General features: G+C 45.8%; 1 protein-coding gene across 1 annotated transcript in view; it reads left to right on the top strand.

Moving 5' to 3' along the window:
* Positions 1-22,758, top strand: part of LOC146799058 (alpha-1-antitrypsin-like protein CM55-ST) — a 47,712-nt gene that overhangs the window by 8,839 nt on the left and 16,115 nt on the right. Inside the window, exons 2-3 of the mRNA XM_085626464.1 lie at positions 11,285-12,112; positions 18,719-18,989. Coding sequence (XP_085482590.1) covers positions 11,302-12,112; positions 18,719-18,989 — 1,082 coding nt within the window. The 5' untranslated portion in view covers positions 11,285-11,301. The remainder of the gene's footprint in view (positions 1-11,284; positions 12,113-18,718; positions 18,990-22,758) is intronic.

The raw sequence follows: 22,758 nt of genomic DNA on the forward strand, positions 1-22,758 counted from the left end.
ACCGGAGGCACTAGGTGACGACCCACCGCACAGGGATCAGGAAGCCGTGAATCCACACAGCTAGCAGAATGGCCAGAATTACGCACACTGACGTCTCGCGCTGCCGGGTGATAACAAGGAGGCCCCGCCCATCCAACGGCGGGGTGTCTGGGAGTTGTAGTCTTCCTCCCTACGCGTTGGTAGGCACCTAGGCTCAGCGCCTGACAATTTCACCTGGTGATATGCGTTGGAAAGATTGATAGGGGAAAAATACATGGCATTCTTTATACTAGCCACCATCTCACTGATACGTGGTAGGGGATGGCGATCAACCCAGATGTTATGTTTCAAGTCCATCAAGTCCACACACATGCACAACTTGCTGTTAGGTTTTCTGTGCTATGGGACTGAGCCATTCTGATTCCTCTATTTGTTCAATAACCTTGGCCTCACATAACCTGTCCAATTCTTCTTCAAGTTGTGTGCGTAGAACAAATGGTACATTTCTGACCTTATGGACAACACGAACACTCCCACCCTTTAATGCTATGCAGTGTTCAAACTTATTCAGACATCCCAGCTTGTCGCTAATGAACTCAGGATACTTCACATGCCAGATTGCTTTTGCAGTATCCTGGGTCAACCTGACTTGGGTAGGGTGATTGGGATCTAGAATTATTCCCAAATCCCTTTGTTCTCTCCAACCCAATAGAGCTCTGCCATGTTCCACCACATACACTTTCCCATGTGTGCGTCTGCCATTGTACAATAAATGACACATAAAGTACCCCAACAATGGCAATTTTGTGCCACAATACCCTTCAGGTTCAACATCAGGTGGGGACAACTCACACTTGCCTGTGGTTTCCCATGTTCTCTTGTCAATTATTGTGTAAGGAGAACATGAATTTGCCCATAATGATACATCAACTTTGTTCATTGACAGTGTACACTTGGGTGGTTGATATCCCTCTGATATTTCATTCACGTTATTGCCACAAATTACAAAAACCTCAATGTTGTTATCTTGTTCACCTTCTGAATGATCTTCATTTTCATACTCCCTTACAAAATTTACCTAACGTTTCCAAGCCTCATTACTACTCGACTTGCGCATTCTGGAAAATTGACTCCGTTTTTTGCATTTGAAACAAGTGACCTTAGTGGCAGGGCATCTTTTGGCTTCAGTAGTGTGTCTGAAACTTCCGCACCCGTAGCATATGCGTCTGTTTTTGTTTGTTTGTGCTTTTTCCATAAATGGTTTAACTCAATTAGGAGTCTTTACCTCATCTGCAAACTTTTAGACTTTGTGAACCTACATTGATTGGATCTGCTCTGTCTCGCCCTTGTTCACTGCTAAGCTCCTTAACATAACAAGAGGTGTTTTCTACCCTCCTTCCAATGTCAATAGTCTTTTGCAAGGACGGATCCTTCAATTCAAGCAATCTTTCCCGAATTTTAACATTGTTAGTCCGGTTGATGAACTGATCTCTAATTATCTCTTCATGCAAATCTCTAAATTTGCATGTGGCCGATAAGGTTCTTAAAACCGCTAGATACTGTTCTACACTTTCACCTATTAACTGTGCCCTTGAAAAAAAGCTGTGCCTCTCGACAACTATGCTAGTTTTGTTTACCATAATTGTCCTCAAACTCCCTTAAGATACAACAGGACCCTCCGCAGGCTGTCCCTAGGGACCAGATCGAAAGCAGCTCTTTAGTCCAACAAGACCAGTTAGAGATGGTCCTGCTTCAAGAAGATGTTTTTCCAGCACATCGTCGTGAAGCAAAAGACCCGGTCCACTGTACTAGCCCTGAGCCTGATTCCCACCTTGGTATCTGAGAGGGCGTGGTTGTCAGTAATCCATGAGTGGAGTCTTGACAGTACATGTCGGCAAAAGATCTTTTGACTATTGTCGATGAGGCTGATTAGCCCATTGCTAGAACCATGGTGATGCTGCACCACGATGGAGTATATCCTCCTCTCTCATAATGACATTACCCAGCATGTTTAAATACGGGACTCAGATTTCTGGTTGGGATAGGAACAAATCTCCTGGAATGCCATCAAGGCAGAGGGCTTTTTCCCTGCTCATCTAATGAAGGGAATGTGCTGTTTCGGCCATCTTGAATTTCACATGGGCGCTGGCATCTGCCTCATCATAGAGAAGAGTACTGGATACTGCAGAGCATTCACTAAAGGGCGAGTTGTCACTAGACAACTTGCCAGATAGAACCGAGAAGTGAGCAACCCGTTCATTTGGTTGGACCACTGACTCTAAGTGATTGTCGATGGTACTATTTCTGATAGCTACAAGTTTCCAAAATGCCTTTTAGTTTCCTTTGTCAAGGGATTCTGTGAGGTTGTCCCATTGGGCTATCTCCCAGCTACTCTTGCATTTACCAGGTGTTGCCTTGTATTGTCTCCTTGCCGTGACAATGTCCCTGCACTCAACAGCATCGAGTACAGCTGCCTTAGCGGCTCTGCACTTGCCCGAGAATCATTTTGTATGGCCTACAATGCTGGTTCTTCTTTTCCCCTCCCGCATGATGAAGGATTTCAGGTGGTCCTTGAAATCACAGTGAAGGCTAACAAAATCTATCAGCCCTATATCAACCTTTTCGCATTGGCCAAATATCTCCACAAATCGAAGGTAAACTTTGGATAGGGTTGTAGTGTTCCCTTCGATTGAGGTCCATTTGACGTTGCTTCTATTGCTAGATGTAACAATTGCGGGGGACAAGTCCTTAAGTGAACATTTATTTGAAAGTGGACTGGCTTGGAATTGGCCATATAGTGCATCATGATCGCTATCTATTCTGAATATAACCTCCATGTCAATCAAGTAGGGCCATAATCTGCTGTCTAAAAAAATGTTATCTATATGGCTTCTGCACAAACCTCTTTTGAAGGTCGAATGGCAGAAATCAGCTGGATTATTGCCATTCATTGGCCTTAACCTGTGTGTTATCATTAATTCTTTTCTGCAACCTTTCATTGTTTTTGATGTAAGGGCATGGTAACATTGGTTCCCACCCAAGGATCTTAAACTGCTCGAGCCATTGATGTGACTGCTGTCCCTATCTGGACTGCTGTATTGCAGTCCCCAGCAATTATCTTAGCCCAATCACCAGGCAATTGATCAAGCAAATTAAAAAGTTGGTCGACAGAGCCGTTGTGAATACTATTACCAGAAGATCCCTGCTGTCACATGGGATTCTTTTAATTTTCTTAAACAGCTACATCTCTTACCCATATGAATACCCCACCAAAAGCCCTGCCTCCTGCTGAGGGTGTAGAATTTACAGAGAAGGAGATGAACCCTGATCTAAATGGTTGTTCTATCACCCATGTCTCCTGAATTAGCACACTATGATGACAATCTATAATAGATCCCCATTCCGGGACATTTAGCTTTGTTCTCGGCCCACTATATTCCAGGAGAGTAGTTTTATGGTGTTAGCTGTCTCTGGGCCTCGCCCCATGGAATGGATATTAATAATGTTGCTCACTGTTGTTTCACCTGCAGGATTCCTAGAGCTAATCAAAGATGGTGATACCTTTTTCCCTTTGTCACAAAGAACACCCACAAGGGTCACTTCAGGTGGTGTGGGTTTTGGAGAAGTTTTGTGATATGTGGGTGTTGTGGAGCCCTTCTTTTGTATCTTACATAGTCATTATACTTGCAACAAGTATGCTAGAGATGCTGACTTGTGTGGACTGGTCTGTGAGTGCGACAGTGGTTGGGAAAAGTCACTGACACTGTTGTTTGGGGGAGATTGAGTTTCAGTCTAATTTGTGACCCTATGAATGATTTATACATATGCTCCAGAGCTATAGGCCCTTAGACAAGCTTATCATTTGCAAGGTGGAGCCCTATGTGATCGTACACATGATGTGTATCAGTGCATCTAAAGGTACTCAATATGTACTCTCTAATGATGGATCTACATCCTCATACATAAACCAGTAGATGGTTTTATTAATGATGGAAACCTGTGATTCCCTTGTGGCTGGTGCAAGTTAGGGGATGTTGACCATATATATATATATTATGGTGCCAGATGTGGGTCTCCAGTGCCCGGGGCATTGAATCTAAATTACCACTGGGGGTTCTATTGGAGGCAAGCACATATGGATTACTTGAACAAGCAGGCATTTCATGTTGTTGTTTGAAAGCTTGGCTTCTCCACCCCGGACCGGTGTTGGCAAAGAGTTGTTCTGTTGGATTGATGGTTGGTCCAAGCCCCTATCTATATAGTGCCTGGGCGGCAATTTTGTAGAAGGAGTTCCAGCCGTCCACTGACTATCTGGCACCCCCTGGTATAGTACTCCGACTGCTGAGGCCCAGGTTGAAGGGTGAAAGGTGTTTACTCTTCTTAGCTTGACAGGTGTTGTAAATCAAAGTCAGAACCAGGAGAGTGAGATTATAAATTTGATCATTTAGGGCTTTTGTAAAATTGCCAATTCAATCCTTTAGTGTCGGAACGTCCACTTTTAGTAAATTTAGATACAAGTTTATGTTTCCTTTATCGGGATCAGGTGAATAAGTGGAGAGAGCAAGGGGTTACATGAGTTTGGGTACAGAGTCTACAGGGTACCCCAAGGCCTCAAACCTTTTTGTGCATGCTATTTCTGCTATGATAACTGTAATGGACTTCGCCTTTACCCTTGGTTGTTCTGGTGGTTGATTTTGTGGACTGGGGGCTGGGTCTGCATCAGGCTGGACCTCAGCACAAGTGCGGTTGGGGGCTCAGGTAAAACCTGTCTAGTGAAAAAGGATTTAATATCACCCTGTCATTGTTCTCCCTGGTTGTCTTGGTTTTCTCAGATAAAAGAACCTCAACCTCTTCAGTTAGCACATTGATTTTGTCCATTGTGCAGTTTTCAGCTGAATGTCTGAGCAGCTTCTTAACTTTCCCTAAGTTTGTGACTTTATCATTGGCCTTACTTTTGCCCATGTTATCAGGCTGTAGTTGTTAGGGATTATTAGAAGACCTGTAAGGGCCTGATACTCCTTGAGGGATGTTAGAAAGGGGGATAAATGCCACAAAACAAAAGGGAACTAGCCCGCACCAACCACATAAGCTGCACTAGTTGCTAGGTTAAGCATGACAATATTATACACTTGGTTGCACCCTGATTATGTTATTCAACAGAAAAAGCCACATTAAAAGCGTTCAATATTATCATACAATTGTTCGTAGAGATGATCATAAGAGCTGAGCTTTGAATCCATCTCTTTTTGTCAATAAGCGGCCATTTGCTCAATTACTTGATCACACCTCAAAGGAGCAAGAGTCTGCATTAGATATTCAAGGCACCCATAAAGACCCACTGAGTCAAGCCATCATCAGGTCTAAACTCACGCAGTGGCCACTCTCAGGGAGTCCTGGACCCTGGTGCCAAATTGACATCCAAAGAACCAATAAGTCACAATAAGGAGACAGATGGAGTGTGCCTCTGGTTTCAATCCGGTCAGAGGCTTATCTTGATTTACAGCAGGGGGTGGTACATTCCCAATGAATGCCCCCAATCAACACAGAGGAGTTAACAAAACAGCAGAACCCGGTCAGTGCCATTTAAATCACACAGAAATGCCATCCAAATTTGCATATCCTGTCTGACCTCGCTGGTGTGTGGTGGTGCTATTCTTTTAAACCTGACTTTGCCTGTGCAATTGAACGTGAGACTGGGCAGGTCATGGGGATGATTTCTAGTGCAAAGTTAAGCTGTCCCACCATTTTTTTTAGCTGGTGTAAAGTGACCTTTTTCCTCAAGCACTCCTGTAATGCTAAAGTGAAGGCCACCACTTTCCCTTGTGGCAGTCGTGATACCCAGTTCTCCGAATCCAATTCTATGCCCAAAAACTCAATGTTTGTGGCTGGTGCTTCTGTCTTACCTGGTGCTAAGGGGACCCCGAATTAGCACATGAGTGCGCAAAAAGCTTTTAGAGCTCTGCCACACTCCTGGGAGCCTGGTGCACTCAAAAGAAGAAAATCGTCCAAGTAATGCAATACCCACCAATGCCCAGTCACCTGCCTGAAAACCCATTGAAGGAAAAAGCTGAATTTCTCAAAGTAGGAGCAAGAGATGGAGCACCCCATTGGCATGTACTTGTCCATGTAATAACTCCCTTGTAATTGAAAGGCTAACAAATGGAAATCCCGTGGGTGCACCGGCAGTAGGCGGAACGCTGATTTGATGTCAGACTTTGCTAGCAATGTGCCAGGTCCCAGCCCCTGCAGCATCTCTATCGCCTGATCCAAAGATGTGTTTTTCACGGTGCACAGGGCCCCATTGATAGCATCATTCAGTGGTTGGCCCCTGGATTAAACAGAACTCTCCCGGTTATTTTTTGGGTACAACCCCCAGCAGTGATCAAACAAAACCTTCCACCGTTCGAGTATTAAATGGGCCAGCTACCCTCCCTAACCGCAGCTCCTTCATGACTTTAGCTACTGCTACCGCCCTGTTGTACCTTACTGATTGCTGATTGCTGAAGTATGAGACCCATATGTGGCCAGGTTCAGGAATTCTAAAGTCATCCCATAAGCCTTCCAAAAGAATCTGTGCTGTGTTTGGGCAACTATATCTATTCAACCATGGTATCAATGCCGTTGTCCTTATCGGGAGTGAGCCTTGGTGAGGAATAAATCCTCAATCTTGCTTTTCACCTCCTTTTTCCCTTGATTTTTCAAATCATTTGGATTTAGGGTGTGAGGAGAGGCCACAGAAGCAATAGGCGTGCTTAAATCTGCATGAGCCCATGGTCCTGGTGCAGGTTTGCCTATTGAACTCCCAACATGCCCCCTTCTTCCTTCCCCCACCCGTGTTAGTCAGTGGGCCTGCTCGAAAGTACTGCCCTTGTGTATTCTTTTGACTTACAGTCTTCATGTGACGCAACCACATGATGACGTCAATCTGATCCCAGGTTCAGTTGCTTTTGCCCTCGTGAACTCCTTGTCATATTCTTTCCATCCCACTACCCTGTACTCATCATGGGCACAGGCGATCCTATCCTGATAGCACGCCATCTGTGCGCCTAAGCCAGGGAAACGCTTCACCATGATTGCATGATAATTGGAGAACCCTTTTATCCAATTTACCAGAGTTTCCTCAATCTTATTCTTTGCAGACCATTTACCCCAATCTCTGGGATGGGCCCACTCCCTAAGATTTCTTGCTTCTTCCTTCTCATCTTTATCAATTAATAAGGAAAACATATTCACATATTCCCCTTTCCAGATTTTTTCTTTTACTTCTTGTGAATTGTGTCTACCCAGACGGTCTCTGGAGGACAGTAACTCTCCCAAGCCTAAACTTTGTAACAATTGCGTCATACCTGCTGCCGTCGCGTCCTGGTTCCTTGCCATGTTCTCTCTCCTTTGTGGTACTCCATTTTTGTAGTTCAGGTCCACCCTTGTCTTTCACTGGACTGCTTTGCTCTGCACAGCGGGTTGCCACACTGCCCGTAGCTGCTGGACCTGCAGCTACTTTCTGTATCCCCAACTGCTTTGACCCTTCCACCTGTGCCACCATTTTCCTGGCTCTCTCTAAGGCTTCCCCCTCGTCTAATAGGGCCCCACTGCCCGCTGAAGGGGTCCATGTCCGCGCCTTAGCTAACAACAGAAGCACAGCTTCTAAACTGGTCACCAAGTCTGGGTGCCCAAGCCCAACACTTACTGGGGCCTCACAGGGGACCAAAACTGGCTGGCTGGGGACCCCTCCTGAACAGGGACCTCCCACAGGCACCCCTAAAACCAGTTAACTGGGGCCCCCGTACTTCTGGTGTACCCCCTGCTGGAGGTGCCCCATTCACCCCTTCAGATGGGGGTCCTCCCACCGGGGCCATAGGCCCTGCAACTCAATGTCTGGTGACCTCAGGGGCAAGGGCCCACCACACCCGCTTGGGTTTAGACTTTTTGGGTACCGGAGAAAAAGTAGCTCTGGGAGCTACCCCGCTCACCTAGGCCTTTCCCCTGCTCCATCCTGTCCCTCAATTTGGTTCCTCATGTCCGTTGATGACTGCCCCATATCCTCCATCATACACATCATCACCTCCATCCATTCCTCCATCCGTGAGCGTTTTTCACCCCTCTTAACTTTAGGCACCATGACCACTACAAGTTTACCGTACACTAAAAACAACGTCAATAAAATGACCCTGCACCTGTGTACCTCACCCCTCAAACTGACTAAACCCCAAAACCAACCGGATACAACTGTCCCTCGCAAAACAGCATATGTTTGCCTCTCAGGCCAGAATATTGCCCCTCACCTGCCAGCACTCACTAGACAAATGCTTTGGTGGCCCCTCAGCTGCTCCAAACCTCAGCAACAGTCAATTCAGTAAATAGTATAAGCAGCCGGAGCCACCACCGCATTATCACTCATGCGGGTTGGTGAGTTTGCACTTGAAACCGCGTGGCTCCTGGCTGCTGTGCCAATCAGAAGCAAAGTAAATAGTTGAATCCTTGTTTTTCTCACCGCATCCACAGACCTGCAGGAAAGATAAAACACAAAAATAGCAGAAGCAGCCGGAGCCACCACCGCAATACAATCATGCGGAGGGGGTGAGTATGCACTCGAACCCACATGGCTCCCGGCTGCTGTAATCCAATGAATCCCCAACAACGAACAGCTGATCCTCATTTCCTCTGGGACGAGGGGAAGCTGAATTCCCCAAATTATTTTTAAATTGAAAACTCCGTCGCATGGATGGAGTAGCTTGCAGGCAGGGGTGAGAAGTGGCGAGGAAAGAGACCGTCCAGCTGCTCCGTGGCCTCTTTTAAAGAGTCGCTCTCACGACCCGCTGCAGCCAGCAAGATCCAGCTTTTCCCCAACCCAGTGCCCCCAAAGCACTTGAAATGCTTCTGGGGCATTCCCCATGCCTAACAATCAGGGGCAAGGTAAGGGGCTGGTGCAGGCCACGTCACCCGTGCCTTCACCAGCCCCGCACGTCAATGGCGGTTGTCAGGGACTGGCACAACCACCATAGATGCAGAGTGCCCGAGTTCCCAGTTGGTGTCATTTTCATGTGCCTCTGGTTTAAATCTGGTCAGGGGCGTATCTTGATTTACAGCAGGGGATGGTCCACGCCCACTGAATGCCCCCAATCAACACCGGGGAGTTAACAAAACAGCTGTACCTGGTCAGATGTAGGAGAGACAAGCTGGCTTCACGGGGCAAATGTAGCCCTTGCCTCTAAGGCAAGAGGGGGGCCTAGCCCATCCTACTCTGGGCTCTGATGGGTGCTCACAGGCCTGCCCTTGGCCCGTGTTCCGCCCAGGTACAGCCCACGCGCGTCCCAGGCTGCGGGCTTGCAGAGTGCTTTCAGCACACGTTGGAGCAGGCCCCACCCACTCAGAAAGTGGCAGTGACAGAGAGTGCTGGCACAATGGAAGTTGGGAGATGAAGTCCATTGAATTCGCATGTGTCCAGAGGGCTCAGACACCCCAAGACTGCCTTGCCAAAAAGTATATTCACCTTTAAAAAGTTTTAATAGATTGATTTAAAAAATGTTTATGGGGTTGTACTTTAAGTATTTTAAGTCACTACCTCCATTATTTTCAAAGGGAGCATGTTGCACTACCTGTGAGTGGTCAGGTATAGTGCTGGATGTTCTCCAGCTCTAAGATGGAGTACATTTACAGCAATTTTAGGTCATTTTTAGCTGTAGTAACTATAGAGGTGCAGTTTGTGAATAGAAATCAGCTTACACGTTTGTGGGTGGATGCATGTTCCTCCCTAAACCCCCGCTTATCCTCCCTTAGCCCCTTCCTTAAGTAAGTGTTCCCAATTTTCCAACCCCTCCCCTTGTCCCTCCTACAACTAGTACCAAAATGTATACCTACATGTGCAGAGATCTACACAGTTGGCTTTGACATCTCCCACATAAGAGATAAAAGAGGCAGAGGTGTAGATCTCTGCATGTAAGTCAGTGAATAACATTTTGTAGTAAATTGGTGGAACTATTGTAGTACTACTAAACATACTACATAATGCAGTTTGTGATTAGGCCCCAATTGTATTTAAAGAAAGATTTGATGAATGGTAATGATTTCCTTAGTGACTTTAAACTTGTCATCCATTCACAAGGAACTCTAACTACTGATGATAGGAACAGTTGCTAAGCAAAACTTTCCTCATTGTTAACATGTTTTCAATACTGAAAAAGTATATTTATTATTTTACCTCTCCAACCTTCATTTGAGGAACAGATGAGTTATTCACCAAGTCAAATTCATTTTCTGGAGTGCCTTAGATCAGATTTGGATCAGGATTCATCAACTCACAGATCGTTTTGTGCGTAGGCCAACTCAGAAAATCTGAAGGTTGTCATTATGAAGCTGGGGAATTTAAATTATGCAAAATGTCCAATCCAAATATCCAAAAACAAGTCATTTTAAATGAACTGAATGTTATCAGTGTCTTAATGTGGTAAAAGCACTGTTCCTGGGGCCAGATGTAGCAAGGTGTTTTTGAGGTTGCAAATGAATTGAGTCGTTTGCAACTTCAGAAAGCTTATTTAAATGTGCAAAGGCAAAATGTGATTTGGTAACTTGTTACCGAATTGCAATTTACATCAGCGATTCACTATTTGGAAAGGATGTGTTTAGGGCATCCCTACCAAATACCAATTTCCAGTAGTATGTATTAATGTTTTCTGACCGAATTGTGGTAGTAATACAAGAATACTCTACCACCAATTGAAAAGCTGTGGTAACCCATTTGCAAATGGGAAAGGGCCCCTACAAGTGTAAACATAACAATGTGCTTGTTGTGGTACTCAAAATGTCTGCTGGCGATTGTGGGCAGGGGTCAGAAGTAAAAAAAACACTGACACTGAAACAAAGTAATGTCCCCCAGTTTAAAATACATTTATCAGTTTTGAGGGATAAAACCTCCTCAGCTCCTTGCAATAAATCATCTTCTTTCTATCTGTAGCAAGCAATGACATTTAAAGCGTATTATCTTTTATTTTTATCTTTTTGCAACCGTACTTCTGTTGTTGTTTATTCCATATTTGTTTTCACTGCAATTGTTTCGAATTGCCATAAAAAGCACTTTCCACTTAACCTTAAAAAAGTGTTGACATATATTGGGAAACAGTGGTATTTGTTACTAGATTCTTCTTTTAGTAATGACAAATAGTATACAGGCGAGTGAAAAATTAATATTGCTTTCTCGAATGCATCTATGAGATTATAGTTTTCAATCATTACATAATAAATGAAATATTTATGAAAAACTCTTATTAAGTATGTATCCATAATATTGATAAATATTATTATTTTACAGGTGTCTTCCATATAAACATGAGACCTTCCTTGTATCTCTGTGTGATAATCACCCTACTTATTGGTGGGATTCACTGTGATCATCACCAGGATCATGTTAGTGAAGCCAATCACACAACTGTGGACGCTCATGGGAAAGAACACCACCATGTGGAGCATCATAGCAATGGACACCATGGCCAAGAACATCATGATGAGAAGCATCATGAGAATAAACATCATGGAAAGGGGCATACTGATGGGGATCATCATGGGAAGAAAGTAAATGACCACAAGCACTCCGGAGAAAAACACCATGAGCAAGAGCAAAATGTAAACGCATGTCGAAAAATAACATCTGCCAACACAGGTTTTGCATTTAATTTCTATAAACACCTTACTTCCAATGGAAAATCTGGCAATGTGTTTGTGTCTCCGGTGAGCATCTCCACTGCTCTCAGCATGCTATCTCTTGGTGCCAGGTTTAAAACTCACAAGGAGATTATTGAAAGTATGGGGTTTAACCATAGTGAACTCTCAGAGCAGGATGTACATGCTGGCTTTCACAGCCTCATGCAGAATTTGAACAAGTCCAACAATGAGCTGCACCTGAGCACAGGCAATGCCCTCTTCATACAAGAGGGTCTACCAATACTGCCTCAGTTTTTACAAGATGTCAAAAGTCAATATAATTCAGAAGCCTTGTCTTCCAATTTCAAGAAGGGAGAAGAGGCAAAGAAGCAAATTAATGATTATGTTCTGGAGAAAACGCATGGGAAAATTGCTGAATTGCTTCCGAATATTGATGAAGGAACTGTTCTGGTTCTCGTCAATTATATTTTCTTTAAAGGTAAGATATTGTATTGCAGAAATTGTATATTTACATTGTAAGCTCTTATATATATATATATATATATATATATATATATATATATTCACTTAAAAAACCATAGGTTTCACACTTGTTATAGTTAGCTGGACATTTCACTCATAAAAAACCATTGAAATTCCCCCGTTATAGTTAGTTCAGATAACTATAACTCGCGCGCCCGCAATCCACTGCTCATGACGTCATATATTACATCACTCATGACATGGTCAGTGGCATCACTCATGACATCACTGATGACATCATCCTTGTGATAGAGTGGCGGTCGCGCGAGTTATAGTTATCTGAACTAACTATAACGGGGGAATTTCAATGGTTTTTTATGAGTGAAATGTCCAGCTAACTATAACATGTGTGAAACCTATGTTTTTTTAGTGAATTTGCAAGGTTTTTAAATGCTAATTCCTAACGATAACGTGTGTGAAACCCATGGTTTTTTAAGTGAATTTGTAAGGTTTTTTAAATGCTAAGTTATGTATGTATTATTATATTTTTTATATATTTATTTTACAATAAACTACCTATGTATATAGTTATAGATTGAGTGTATCCTGTAATATGGAATGGTTTGTTTAAAATGTTTTTTTTTTTAAAGTTTTTCACCGTGCGCGCACCCCGCGATTTAAAAAAAAAAAAAAAAATGTTTTTTTCACCCTTCGGGGTCCTTCAGGGACCCCCTGACAAAGGCTAGGGGGTCAGGAACTCTCTACCCTGCCCCCTTTTCACGTTCTCCACCTTTGTTTTTCACTGTCGCACTGTAAACACACAAAATGGCGGCCGACACTTCCTGATTTCGACCGATTCGAATGTTGACTGACATGGAACCACCAATCAGAATTACGCTCGCGAACGTTAAGGTGCGCGCACGGTGCGAGCACGGTGCGTGCTTATAGATATTTATGTACTTTTAACTGCAATTTCCTCAGGAACTACTGAACAGATTGACACCATATATGCAAAAGGCACATGCCTGACCTGAGGACTACCTCTTTGCCAAATTTCAAGTAATTCTGGTCAGCCGTTCGGGCTGTACCTTCGACTAAAGGTCCTATGGGAAAATGCATGGGGAAAACGCGTTTTGGGACCCCCCTTTTTTCTCAGCCCCCGGTTGACGAATCACCTCGAGACTTTCAGGGTAGGAGCTGAGCGGAGCGCTCCATTAGTTTAGAAAATTTCGCGAGGATTCGTCAACCGGCGCCAAAGTTACTCAAAATAGAATTTTCAGATTTCCTATGGAAACACGGTCCTAACTATAACTATCTACTGGCGACCGCCACTAGATAATATATATATATATATATCTCAATCAAGAAATTTGTATAGCGCGGAGGGTCTCAAGGTGCTGGGGGGGGGGGGGGGGGTCCGCTACTGCTTGAACAGCCAGGTCTTCAGTTGGTCTTGGGTGAGGCGGAGGTTGATGGGGAGGGAATTCCAGGTCTTGGCTGCCAGGTAGGAGAAGGATCTTCCTCCCATGGTGGTTCTTCGGATGCGTGGGACGGCGGCGAGGGCGTGGTTGGTCGATCGTAGTTGGCGGGTGGGAGTGTAGAAGGTCATGCGGTTGTTGAGGTACCTGGGGCCCAGGTCGTGGAGTGCTTTGTGTGCGTGGGTGAGGAGGCGGAACGTGATTCTTTTGCTGATGGGGAGCCAATGCAGGTCTCTCAGGTGTCTGTGGCGGGGGATGTCCAGGATGAGTCGTGCGGAGGCGTTCTGGATGCGTTGGAGTCTTTTCTGCAGTTTGGCTGTGGTTCTGGTGTAGAGGGTGTTTCCATAGTCTAGTCGGCTGGTGACAAGTGTCTGGGTGACCGTCTTCCTGGTTTCGGTGGGGATCCATCTGAAGATCTTTTGGAGCATGCGTAGGATGTTGAAGCATGAAGATGAGACGGCGTTGACTTGTCTGGTCATCAACAGGGAGGAGTCCAGGATGAAGTCCAAGTTGCGTGCGTGGTCCGTTGGTTTGGGTGCGCAGCCTAGGGCCGGGGGCCACCAGGAGTTGTCCCAGGCAGATGGTGTTGACCCAAGGATGAGGACTTCCATCTTGTTTTGTCTGAGTTCAGTTTCAGGCGACTGTTCTTCATCCACTCGGCTACTTCTTCCATCCCTTCATGTAGGTTAGTTCTGGCGGTGGCGGGGTCGTTGGTGAGGGAGAGGATCAGCTGGGTGTCGTTGGCGTAGGAGATGATGTTGAGGCTGTGTCGGCGTGCGATGGCTGCGAGGGGGCTCATCTACACGTTGAAGAGGGTGGGGCTGAGTGATGAACCTTGTGGTACGCCGCAGATGACTTCGGTGGCCTCAGATCTGAACGGGGGAGGCAGACTCTCTGGGTTCTTCCGGCGAGGAACGAGATGATCCACTCCAGAGCCTTCTCTTGGATTCCGACGTTGCTGAGGCGTTGAACTGGGGTGCGGTGGCAAACAGTATCGAACGCAGCGGAGAGGTCCAGGAGGATGAGGGCCGCTGTTTCCCCGTTGTTGAGCAGGGTTCGGATGTCGTCAGTGGCTGCGATGAGGGTGGTCTCGGTGCTGTGATTGGCTCGGAAGCCGGACTGTGAGTGGTCGAGGGATCCGTTCGTCTCGAGGAAGGCGGCCAGCTGTTTGTTGACGGTCTTCTCGATGACTTTGGTGGGAAACGGGAGCAGCGAGATGGGGCGGTAGTTCTTGAGGTCGGTGGGGTCTGCCGATGGTTTCTTTAGGAGGGCGCTGAGTTCGGCGTGCTTCCAGCTCTCCGGAAGGTGGCGGTGTTGAAGGAGCAGTTGATGATGTCCCGGAGTTGGGGTGCGATGACAGAGTCTGCCTTGTTGAAGACGTGGTGAGGGCATGGGTCGGTTGGTGATCCGGAGTGGATGGTGTTCATCGTCCGGATGGTGTCATCGGTGTTGACTGGGGTCCAGTCGCGGAGGGTGGTGGTGGGGAGCGCTGGTTCTATGGTAGGGTGCGTGGTCTGTTCGCCGAATCTGTTGTGTATGTCTGCGATCTTGTTGTGGAAGAACGTGGCAAGTGAGTCGCAGAGGTCTTGTGAGGGAGTGATGTCGTTGTTTCCGGCGCTGGGGTTGGAGAGCTCTTTGACGATGCTGAAGAGCTCCTTGCTGTTGTGTGGGTTGTTGTCTAAACGTTCCATGAATGCTGTCTTCTTGGTTGTGTGGATCAGCTGGTGGTGTTTGGGGATGGCGTGCTTGAGGGCGGTCATGTTGTCTGTGGTCGGGTTCTTTCGCCAGGTTTTCTCAAGGGTGCGGCAGTTCTTCTTGGAGTTCTTGAGGTCGTCGTTGAACCACGGGGCTTTCTTGCTTCCGGGCCTGCTGGGATGGGTTTTCAGGGTTGCAAGGTCGTCGGCGCAGTTGGTGATCCATTGTGCTAGGTTGTGGGCCGCTTGGTTGGGGTCCGATGATCCGGCGGGAGGGTTCTGGTTCAGTGATGCGGTGAGCTGGTCGGTGGTGATCTTGTTCCAGTTCCTGCGGGGAACCTGTTGCGAGAGGTGGTGAGTAGTGTTCTTTCTGAAGCTGAAGTGGACGCAGCTGTGGTCTGTCCAGTGAAGTCCGGTTGAGTGGCTGAAGGAGATGTGCTTGCTGGAAGTGAAGACTGTGTCAAGCGTGTGTCCGGCGTAGTGGGTGGGGGTGTTCACCAGTTGCTTGAGTCCGAGGTTAGCGAGGTTGTCCAGTAGGGTGGTGGTGTTGTTGTCGTTGTTGTTTTCCAGGTGGAAGTTGAGATCCCCAAGGAGGATGTAGTCGGCGGAGGGGAGGGCGTGTGGGCTGATGAAGTCTGCGATGTCTTCGCTGAATTGTGTGCGGGGTCCTGGGGGTCTGTAGATGAGGGTGCCTCTGAGTGTGGTCTTGGGGTCGGTGTGTATCTGGAAGTGGAGATGTTCGGCGGCTGTGAGGGTGTCTTCGGAGTTGGACGAGATGCGGATGGTGTTTTTGTGGACGATGGCGATGCCTCCTCCAGTCTGGTTGGCGCGGTCCATCCGGATGATCTTGTAGCCTTCCGGGATGGCAATGGCGATGTCGGGCGATGAGGAGGCATTCATCCAGGTCTCCGTGAGGAAGGCGACGTCCGGGGATGTGGTGTCGAGCAGGTTCCATAGTTCCGCGGCGTGTCTGTGGACGGAGCGGGTGTTGAGCAGGATGCACTTCAGGTCGTTGCTGTGGGTGCTAGGTTTGGCGGGTGCGGGTGGGTTGCGGGTCCGGATGCAGGTGAACTCGCAGGATTGGCAGGTGAAGGGTCCGTGGGTGCGTCCTGGGGTGGCTCGGTGGCATCCGGGGAGGCGTCCGGTGTTAAGTGCGCTGAGGGTGGCGGCGTCGTACGTCCGGTGGGTGGGATGGCATCTGCGGGGGCCAGGGGGTCTGGCGCTGGGCGTGGTCCAGGCACGGGCGGGCGCAGACGGGCTTACCTTCGGCGCACCATTGGCGCGCCCGCTGCGCGTGACCGCTGCGCGTACGCTTGGACTCCGCCATAAAAGGCGTAGTGGGGGGCGGAGCGAGGGAGGAGCAGCTGGGAGGCGGGAGCGGGGTGGCGATTGGGGGGGAGCATGCGAGGATGCTGGAGGGAGCGGGGGTGGGGCCGCGGGGGAGCAGCGGCAGGGAGCGGGGTGGGGCAGGGAACAACGAGGACAATGGGCACTTACAGGGCACACACGAGAAACTGCAGAAAAAGGACAACGAGGACAAGCAGGCACAGAGACAGTCAGGGACAACAAGCAGACACAGGGACAGTCAGGGACAGCTTACAACTTACAAGTATACGGGCAACACGAGAAAACCGAGGAAACGTGAAAACGGCAGCAGAAGTACAGCTAACAGCACAGGGACAGGCAAACCAAGACAGGGGCAGTCTTGACTCGGCTCAGCAGCGGCGGCGGCAGCGGGAGGAGAGCGGGCACACTCGGGGTGGCCACGCGGCAGGAGGAGCAACCGGACTGACCAGTATTACCTACTGGTGGTCGCCAGTAGGTAGTTATAGTTAGGACCTAGTTTCCATAGGAAAAGCGTTTGCAGCGTGGTGTAAAAAGGGGCGTGACCTCGGAACACCTCTCTGCAGCTCAGCTCTGTGGTGCTTAGCGGAGGTACCTCGTGGGCTACTTGGCCACCAGGGACCTTCAGGAATCAAGTGGACTTAATAGGGATGTTATAGTTAGAAATTAGCATTTATAAATCCTTAGATATTCCCTGAAAAAAACATAGGATTGGGGCACATTATAATTAGAAATTTCCATTTAAAATACCATTGAAATTCACTGAAAAAACCATAGGTTTCAGGGATGTTTTAGTTAGAAGTTAGCATTTAAAAAACCATTGAATTTCACTGGAAAAACCATAGGTTTCAGGCACCTTATAGTTAGGAATTAGCATTTAAAAGAACCTTAGAAATTCATTAAAAAAACCATAGGTTTCAAGAACGATATAGCTAGTTGGACACTTCACTTGTACAAAACCATAGAAATTCTGCTGTTATAGTTAGTTCAGCTAACTATAAGTCACGCCCCCGCAATGCCCTTTTGATGACGTCACATATTACATCATTCATGACATGGTCAGTGACATCACTGATGATATCTCAAATGACATCACTGATGACATCATCCAGTGACTGTGTTTTTCTTTAAAGTTTAAATATGTCAACTAAATTCAATTTGGCTTGTGCAACCCCTATAATACACAGTTTGATGAAAGGCATCCCATATATTAGTCACCCTTCTACAACATCTAATATGAATTATAGCTCTTTTTCTTATGTTCTTGTTAATGAATGTCTGAAGTGAATGAGGAAATGTATTGCCCTAGCTGTTTTAGAGTAACATAGGGCCTGATTCACAAAGGCAGATTTGACTAACATTGCTTTCACTGGTAATTTACCATACTTCAAGGGACAACACCTAATCCCAGGAAACTTCTCAGTGACCAGCTGACGATTCTGGCAACAGCAATTCTGAAAGCCACAGATAAACTGCTCTAAATTATTACAGTACTGATGGCAGTGCAATTTATTATAAATATGTCATAAAATTATGTATTCATTTAATAGACAATTTTATGGCTACGGCAGCTTCTGTGTATGATGTAGCTCTGCTATTGAATCCTAAATATCTCCTTGATCTTGCTTTCCTACTGCCGCTGACATTGAGACAAGGGACTAAAACTAAGGAGACAAGTTATTTATTTAGATGGCTGCAATAGGTGGTCGTCAGCAGGGCTCTAGAGGTTGCACTGCATAAAGTGAGCACTCTATGGACTAATTTAAGAAATGAGATCGGACCACAAAACCTTTTTGACTGGTACTATTTCATGTCCCTGGTAGTGAATCAAAACAATGCTTGCTGCAAATACTTTAACCATTGTATTATGAAAGCAGATCTCTGGAGGTGGTATTGGTTGTGTTGCATTTCATTATGTTGGTGATGTTTTCTAAGTTTGTTTTGGCAGCTGTGTTTTTGTGTTGTATTATTGCAATTTGATACTGTTGTGTTGTTGTCAAAACGTTTTGTGATTGAACAAATGAGGACTAAATGCACGTCATAATCCTGGTGGTGAAATTATACTGTGTTTGCACATCTTTACCTTATACCTTAATCTCTTCTCAGGATCATGGACACAACCATTTAATTCCAATTTTACAGCAGAAGAGGATTTTTTTGTGGATGAGAGCACCACTGTAAAAGTACCGATGATGCGCCGCTACAGCACTTTCAGCTCATATCAGGATGCAGATTTGGGCTGTAAAGTAGTGCAGCTCGACTACGCAGGAAATGCATCTGCAATGCTCATATTACCCAACAAAGGAAACATGAAGCAGGTTGAGGATGCATTGTCAGTTGCAACATTGGAGAAATGGAGGAAGTCTCTTTCACCACAGTAAGGCTTCAGCATTTTTAAATCATCCTAATAATTAATTAATTGGAACTCAGAAGAGTTGACACACAGGAACTGCACCCCCTATAGGTTTTGCAGTTTTTCGAAAGCTTACTTGCTGACAGCGGCGTAGCGTGGGTTGCCGTGGGTTGCCGTGGGTTTCTTGAAATCTTATGCCCCTAAGAATGCCCCTAAGAAATTTGTGACCGGGGCAACCACCCCTGTGGCTCCACCCACGTTACGCCACTGCTTGCTGATAATCATTATCAGACTCACTTGAATAGTGCAGCAGTGATGGAGCATATTAAACAGAAGGTTTGAGTAAATCATGTAGGAAGGAACGGTACCTTTTTGCATCAAAAATGAAGCTCCTTACAACATTTAGTAAATTTCACTATCTCCGTCTGATATTTGGGCAACATTAGGCTCCTTTTCTAACACAACCATTATGGAGTGTAGGGCAGGGTCACACATGTCCCGGGGAGTACAACACACTGGGGTTGTTTGGGGAGCAGAGAAGGAAGAAAATGCACTGGGGCTCACAAATACATCTGGTATGAAGTAATGAATTTGGACATGAGAAGGAACGACTGATGCCCAGGATGGCAGAAGGCAGCAAACCCCTGATGCTTGTAAGTCTAAGCCTGTTAGTGGGCCTTTGAATGTTGCCACCAATTCTACGAGGCCCCTAGAGATTGTCTGCTGATCAGAAACAAGTTGACTCATGACCTTCTGGAAATCAGCCACAGTGGTGTGCTGTGGAGATGGGGTTGGGGTTGGGTAAGACAAGAGAATTTATCAATGTCTGTGTCGAATCTCACCCTTACTCACTGATATTCCTGGCGGTCACTCTTAGGATGAGGAGGGCTCACAGGCAATGCAGCTACAGGCCCAAGCCCTGTGGGAGTCTCACGACTGGTGAAGAGATGGCTTCAGACTCTGATGAGCTTTAAACTCAGATGATGGGTTGGTATGTTAATTGGACACAACTGATGATTGCTGTTCCTGGGTAGGAGAATCCTCATCAACAGACTTTTCCTGTAATGGTGTGTCCAAATCTATAAATGTATCTGTTGTGTCTTCAACCACAACTTGGTGGTGTCACTCCTTGGGTAGGCACATTATCCCTATTAGTCTACTCTTGCTCCTATGCTCCTTCTTGGTGCCAAGCTGAGTGTCTGAGGCCTTTGTTTGTCTTAGTCCCTGGTCCTAATGTTTCCCACTTTCTTCTTGGCTGTCGATTAAAAAGAAAGGATGAGAGAACAGTATGAGTGCATATATTCACTATTTCATGTACATTATTACAAAGGGCACTGTTACAAAGATTCACATTGTCACATACTTAATTCCACTTTTACTAACAAGTTTGATATGACCGTGACAATTTTAATTGTATGTTTCGATCTGAAGAAAAATGCTGCAAACATTCTCACAGTACAAAGGCGCTTTGTGTGCTATAAAGTTAGCAATGCTTTGTTGTGAGTCTCAGACTATTGTATACTTCCAATGACAAAATAACACAAATTACCTGAAAATGCAAATGCCGTGTCTAGTCATGATGCAGCTGGCTTTGTCTTGGAGGAGTTGCACACTAGTCTGATGCGTTAGAGGGCTGCTTGGATATTGTTGTATTGGTGCTAAACATGTTTTGTGCACTGGTTGAGTTGTGTGTTGAGACTGCAGCACACCAGGCAGTTGCTTATTACTATAATTTGGAGACAGTGCTGCACGATGCATGGGTGTAATGTGATTTGCATTGAGAGTTACATGCACCATGCACTATATAATGAATATTTTGGATACTCTGAATTGTGTATCAACAATACCTCATGTGCTGTGGCTAAACATTCACAATGTCCTGTTCTATAGATTGAGCAAAGTGCATGTCCTATACTGACCAGTGCTGAATTCAAAGCTTAAAGTCAGCCTAAGCACATGTTTTAATATCAGCCCTACATTGCTCTGAGTATGAACCCCCCCCCCCCCCACCCCTTTCCAGGATTCCACCCATGGCACTGATGTACAATGACTTGGCCCCAGCAGTAGCAGTGCACAGCACTCCCTGAGAAAAGGTCCTGTGACTGGCACTTCATGATTTATATAAATTATTCACTGGCCAAAATACTCCAGTATGAAAAACATCTGTTCACTAAATCGTTTTGGTTTTTGTCCTTATTTATTATTTGTGCAGGCTAAAACATGGAGTAGCACTTTGAAACCATTTTTCTAATTGATTTTATGAAGGATATTGAGCTGCCATAAGCTCAATTTCATCCTTGTAGGACTTGGACGTAATTGAATGAGAGAGTGGATTGACTGGAAGGTTCTTCCCAGTCCCACAATGGATTTGTAGGTAGATTTTTAACTAACATTTTCTAAGTCCCAACCTTTAAGGGCTAGGCAGGAGAAGTCCACTCTCACACCAGCCAAGAGTTGCAGGTCCTCGGGGATAGTACTTGGGCATCAGGGTACACTCCACAGCAGCCACTAGCAGGGCCCTTCCAAGGTCCAGGTGAACCAGGTCAGCTGGGATTGTTTATGAAAATGTGCTTCTCACAGCTCTTTTCCCCTGTAGCTTAACTGGGGGTCAGCCAAAGGACCCTTGGAGTCCTCTTCTTAGTCCTGGGCAAAGGGGTGAGCAATTTCAGTCCTTAGAGTTTTTCTAACAGGTTACAACAGCGGGATTGGTCCTGCTGTCTTCCACAAGTCTAGTATTGCTCTGAAGAAGGTACCCAGGGGTGCCACAATTATGTCTTGCAGTAGCTTTTGGATGGGGATGGCTCCAGGCCTTTCCCTAAACAATAGGGGAAAAAGTTCCCAGGGTTAACCCTACTCACTCTCTCAGCAGTTTCAGTGTGCACTATTGCAAACATTCATAGAGTGTCCCTTTCTACCTATTCAAACCTTTCCTCACCTGTGCAGAGCTAGTGTACCCATGCTAGAGGTGCTGTTAGGAAAATGAGCAAACTCTTCCCTGCGGTCAGTCACAACCAGTTCTGGATTCTGAACTACATCGACCAGGTATCCTTTGAACATATGCACAACCCCTAGACATTCCTGCCAGGGAAAGGTCAACTTTTCCCCACACCCAAGGCCTTTGTCTCAGGTCTAGAAGACAATACACACCTAATCAAGGAACTATTCAGCTTCTGGTTGAAAGGGAAAAGCTCAGGCAACTGGGTTCCTCGAGGCTTTATGTAGGCTAAACTTTTTGTAAAATGTTTGCTACATATCTCATTTTACAGATGAAATGGAGTTGTAATAAATAGTTTAAAAAGTCCAATAATTAACTTTTTGTCTAGTTCCTAGATAATGATATCATTATTAACTTTAATAACTTTAATAAAGTATCCCAATGCTGTCCTACAGATTGCTAACCCTGCTGTAGCGAAAATAGCATTCATGACATTGTCACTGTAATGACATGTTTAACATTAAATGTTCACATGTCCTATTGTAAATATCAAACACCTCACCTTATGGGCATTTAAGGCCTACTTAAGGGTGACTTACTAGTATTTAAAAGTAAGATTTAGGACTGTCAAGAGGGGTTATTTTGACAGGTCTATTTTGCAGTTTAGACATGCATAGTCCAGCTACTGGTAGCAGGCCTGCGGTCATGTGCTGCAGCCTATTAGTGACATGTAACTTACAGTATATTTTGTGCCATATATTAAGGACTGATAGGTACGTTAAATATGCCAATTAAGAGTATAGCCAATGTCAACATGTTTTTAGCGGTCAGAGCACCTGCACTGGGGCCTGGCTAGCA

The sequence above is a fragment of the Triturus cristatus genome, chromosome 9, assembly GCF_964204655.1.
Source record: "Triturus cristatus chromosome 9, aTriCri1.1, whole genome shotgun sequence".
In the NCBI taxonomy this organism is placed as follows: Eukaryota; Metazoa; Chordata; class Amphibia; order Caudata; family Salamandridae; genus Triturus; species Triturus cristatus.